Below are 5000 nucleotides of genomic sequence, written 5' to 3'. Positions count from 1 at the left end.
ACGAGTCCAATTAGAGCTCATTTACGCAGCATGTGCTGTTCAGTCATCAATCCAGCTAATGATGTGGGGAGCTGAGACTCACACAGAGGCTGTATCCTTAACCTCAGCAGACTGTATTAAAATTCACTCACCGTGTCCTATGATCGCTTTTAACTTTCGGATTTACTTCGGCCATGTGCACGCACCCTGGCACACAAACTTTGGGCAACTCTTAGCCGACATACTACATACACACGCGCCCAGGCATACAGATAAACCTACACACATACACACACACACGCGCGCGTGCGCGCGAGACCAGTGGAGGCTTTGTCACCTTTGGCACAATTACCATAGTGATTTTCTCTTATTTTAAACAATGTCCTTGTAACCACCTTCTCGTCAGTATAGAAGTTCCACTAGTTAGAAGTCAATTTCTTGTGTTTGCTGTTTTCATTCCAATTAATTTCTCCTGCTTTGAATAATTGTTTTCTCACAATATTACCTGAGGTTTCTCTCAAAGGTTCCTTTGAAACATGTTTAGGGTAAATCTTTTCCCAGAATGATTTTCAATTAATGGAAAATGATTAATTTAATGATCCTTAACCACAGAAATGAGGAGTGTTTATACAGTGATGTCACGTCAAACACAACTTTGTCAAGAATATTCACTGTTCCCGGGAAAGTTTAAGTATATATCTCAATCTTGCAAAAGTTCCATGTTTTTCACATATGCTTTAAACAAATGTATTCTGTTTTGTTCTGTATTATCTGTAACAGAAAAGTTTCAGCAATTAACAGTGTTACAGAGGCATCTCTGAAAATGTAGTTCCCAACGTGGGTATGCGGAGCTTAAGTGCTTTGCAAATGAAGAGTCCCTAGAGCAACTTGGGCTTAACTGGAGCTTCTCTCTCCCTCCCTCTCTCTCTCTCTCTCTCTCTCTCTCTCTCTCTCTCTCTCTCTCTCGCTCTCTCTCTCTCTCTCTCTCTCTCTCTCTCTCTCTCTCTCACACACACACCCTCTCTTTCTTCTTTCCTTTAAAGGTTTTTATAGCACACACCTCTTCTGACAAGTGCTGATCATATCTCCTAACGGTCCTACAAAGCTCCTCACAGTGAACATGGTTTTTGTTTCTTTGTTTTTTCTTCAGGGACATTGCTGCTAGGAATTGTCTGCTGACATGTAAGGGTCCAGGGAGGGTGGCTAAGATTGGAGACTTTGGAATGGCCAGAGACATATATAGGTAAACTCAATTCATTTTAGGCAAACTGATTTACAGCATATGTCATACTCCTTACCAAAAACTTACCAAAATGTCTATGCATATGAAATAAAATGTGTGTATTTACCTATAGAAATATTCCATTTTTATTAATCCATTTTTTCATTTAATTAGTTAGTTAGATATTTAGTTGGTGAGGTATTTATTCTCTGAAGTAATTATTTTCTCTGAAATGAAACAAGAATGCAACATTTAAGAGAATATAAGGTGACACTAATTAAATCCACATGGATTTCTCTTTATATTTTATTCTTATCTGATTTCATTAGATAACTCCCCCATCCTTCTCTCTCTCTCTCTCTCTCTCTCTCTCTCTCTCTCTCTCTCTCTCTCTCTCTCTCTCTCTCTCTCTCCCTGAAGGACCCACTTATATTGTATTCATTTATGCATTTTCAAATTAGTTGTGAACCTTGTTCTTCTGTAGACAGAATGTGGTAAATACACATTAATCATGACTGTCTTCAATTGGGCTTCCTGGAGGTTTCTGTGTGTCGGTACGTTATATAGCTGTACGTTATATATTTGAGTAGCTTTAGTTGATTTAATCAGGGGAGGGGTCCAACCATGTCATTACTGCATCACCCACCTGTGTGTGAACAGCACTGGGATGTTGTAGGGAGTGTGTACATGTTAGGCAGTTAAGGGCAGAGATTCTGCTCTCCTGTGGGAAGTCCACAGTGCAGGAGCGTGCACTAATTGCTGATGTAGATTTTCTGCTGTCCCTGCTCAGCCCCACAGAGGGGAATTTAGGAGAGTTCAGAAGGACAAGGGAGTGTCTGTTTTATCATGTGTTCCTCTGATCCACTGTCTGGTTTTCTCTGTGCTTTGAGAATTTCCACTGACAGTTCTGTCTGTCTAAAGGACGTGTGTGAATGTGTATGTGTGTGTTCATAGAGTTGAAGTCTGGGTTATGTGATTCTCAAATGGACATAAACACACACACACACACACACACACACACATCAGTATGTCATAAACAACATTCTTTGCAGTCACTCATGCCTGTCAAGTGCAGATATCATGTCCTTGAAGTTAAACTTAATCAAAGTCTGACAATATGCAACTATCACCTCATCCCTGCTTTCTTCATTCCTTTCTAAGATGTAACTGATGACATATCTAAGCCTGTATGATCCAGGCAGTGTCACACTTTATATGAGCTCAGAGGTTGTGTCACGTTTGTGTCTCTCTCTTTGTCTGAAGCTTAACTAAACTTCTGACAGACTGCTCACGTAGGCTGGGTTAGAGAGAGAACACATACGTATGTGTATAAAAATATGTTCTCGCTCTGACTTACCATGAATAGCTCTATCTCAAAGGACCATGCACCAGTTTATAAAGAAAAAGAGCATAACCTGGCTAACAGAGGCCAGAGCTGTTCTTGTGTATCTTAACGCCCCCTCACCATCTCTAAAGATGCACACACACATGCGCACGCACGCACGCACACACACACACACACAAACTAGGGCTCAGTGTTTCCTTTTCTGACAAACAGGTGGTTTAAGGATTCCATACTTATTGCTGTGACAACACAGGGGACACAGGTAGCAATCAGAGGATGAGACACTCCATGGCAGCTGGGTGCAGATAGGCTCAGATAAGTTCCTTTCGGCAGGAGATCAGGGAGATTGACAATAGACTCTCAATCAGATAAGCGGGGCTTTGAATGAGAAGAAGGGGTCTCAGACTCAAAGAGGTGGCAGAGGTGCTGTGCGTGACCTGAGAGGGATTCTTTTCCCAGATGAGGAGATTACTCTACATTCCCCACTATTATCTCTGTGACTATTACACAGCCTGTGCAGTCTCTGTCACAAACTCAGTTATCGACTATAATTAATTTTGATTGGAATAAAGGTTATGATCATTATATAAGTTCGTTAAAGTTCACACACACACACACACACACACTCAAAAGCAGATTTTTCTCTTGAATGTGTAAGAGTTCTTTTTGATATTGTAATATATTGTTACAGAGGCCTTATATGCAACAGGGAGAAAGGAGAGGTTTTAAAGTCTAATATAGACTATGCATTGAAGAGACATGAGAATAAAAATGAATTTATCACTGAATGTATTCAGATTTGGGACTGTGGATGTACATGTCTCCATGACTACGGTCATGCCTCTCTAAGCCTGCATCTCTCTCTCTCTCTAATTCTCCCTTATTTTTTGTACTTTATGTTCTCTCTCTCTCTCTCTCTCTCTCTCTCTCTCTCTCTCTCTCTCTCTCTCTCTCTCTCTCTCTCTGCCTCTCTCTCCCTTCTTGCGCCTGTATCAAATATGGGCAGCTATGTCACAATCCGTGGTTTTACAAACCCTGTGTGTGTATGTTCGTGTGTGTGTGTGTGTGTTTGACTCTAGGGCCAGTTATTACAGAAAAGGGGGCCGTGCCATGCTGCCAGTCAAGTGGATGCCTCCTGAGGCTTTTATGGAGGGAATTTTCACCTCTAAGACTGATACGTGGTAAGTGGCATTTCCCTTTTCATTTTCAACATTTCTTTATGTATGTTTGTCTCATGTACTCCCAAGTCATAAAGTCAATTTCTCCACCATTACTTGTTGCTTATTTATTTGGTTCTAATAATTTTTTTTTTCCCATGAAAATGGTACGGTCTCTTCTCTTCTTTTTCTTTCCTGCTCTCATCCTTCTCTCTTTGTCTTTGTTCCCTCAGGTCTTTTGGCATTCTGCTGTGGGAGATCTTCTCTCTGGGGTACATGCCGTATCCCAGCCGCAGTAACCAGGAGGTCCTGGAGTTTGTCACAAACGGGGGCAGGATGGACCCTCCTAAAAACTGTCCAGGACCAGTGTGAGTGAGGCCTGATCATCAGCAGTACTTCTAATAAATAAAACCAGCAACACATCCACACAGGCATATGTACCAAAACATATGTACCAAACAGGGACAGGAGTCCACAATCATATACATGATTATACTCACAGATATACATATACACACTCCTTCACACAGTTACAGGGATGAGATGGAGAAGACAGAAGCTAGAAAGTAAGAAAATGCAAAGATGTAGAGAGATGGAGATATAAGAAAATAGAAAGATGGAGAAAAGCTAAAGAAATAGAAACACTAATGGTTTTCAGTTTTCACTCCTCCCCAAATATGTTTGTATTTTCTTTCCATTTATCTTAAATGGGAAGTGTTGATTCATCATTAATAAGTGGATGTTAAATTTACAAAGGGAAATTGGATATACAGAATTTCCTTTTGTATTCTTCTTTCTTTTTTTTTCATTTTTTTGCACTAAAATGAATCTTTCATCAGGTGAAACCTTAACTTTGTGCCAGAGAGCGAGTACACTCTAGGTCATTACACATTACACATGCATATTGCTTTGAGAATGCAGTCAAATGGCTAATGATTAGAAATGGAAATTACAAAGAGGACAAACAGGTTTTATTAAGTCAAATCTCAGTTGGTAATTTTGCATTCAGTTACTCAAAGTCAATTACACACTCAGTAAACTGTCTTGTTCATTCTACAAAAATGAGAGAAAAATGCACTGTAATGATGCGTGTGTGTTTGTGTGTGTGTGTGTGTGTGTGTGTGTTACAGGTATCGCATCATGACACAGAGCTGGCAGCATCAACCAGAGGACAGGCCAAACTTTTCCACCATCCTGGAGAGGATTGATTTTTGCCTCCAGGTGTTGTGTCAAACCCCCACCCCTCATTCTGACTGACAAACAAAAACTTGATTAAATGTATTCTTTTAATTCTCTG

At 40.4% G+C, this 5000-nt stretch overlaps 1 protein-coding gene across 1 annotated transcript in view; it reads left to right on the top strand.

Moving 5' to 3' along the window:
• Window positions 1-5000, top strand: part of alk (ALK receptor tyrosine kinase) — a 252098-nt gene that overhangs the window by 245531 nt on the left and 1567 nt on the right. Inside the window, exons 26-29 of the mRNA XM_030786739.1 lie at window positions 1130-1222; window positions 3626-3727; window positions 3937-4071; window positions 4834-4924. Of these exons, the coding sequence (XP_030642599.1) occupies window positions 1130-1222; window positions 3626-3727; window positions 3937-4071; window positions 4834-4924 (421 nt within the window). The remainder of the gene's footprint in view (window positions 1-1129; window positions 1223-3625; window positions 3728-3936; window positions 4072-4833; window positions 4925-5000) is intronic.

Source organism: Chanos chanos, chromosome 10, assembly GCF_902362185.1.
Source record: "Chanos chanos chromosome 10, fChaCha1.1, whole genome shotgun sequence".
NCBI classification, from domain to species: Eukaryota; Metazoa; Chordata; class Actinopteri; order Gonorynchiformes; family Chanidae; genus Chanos; species Chanos chanos.
Note: the sequence above shows the minus strand (reverse complement) of the source record. Positions and strands in the feature narration are given on the sequence as shown.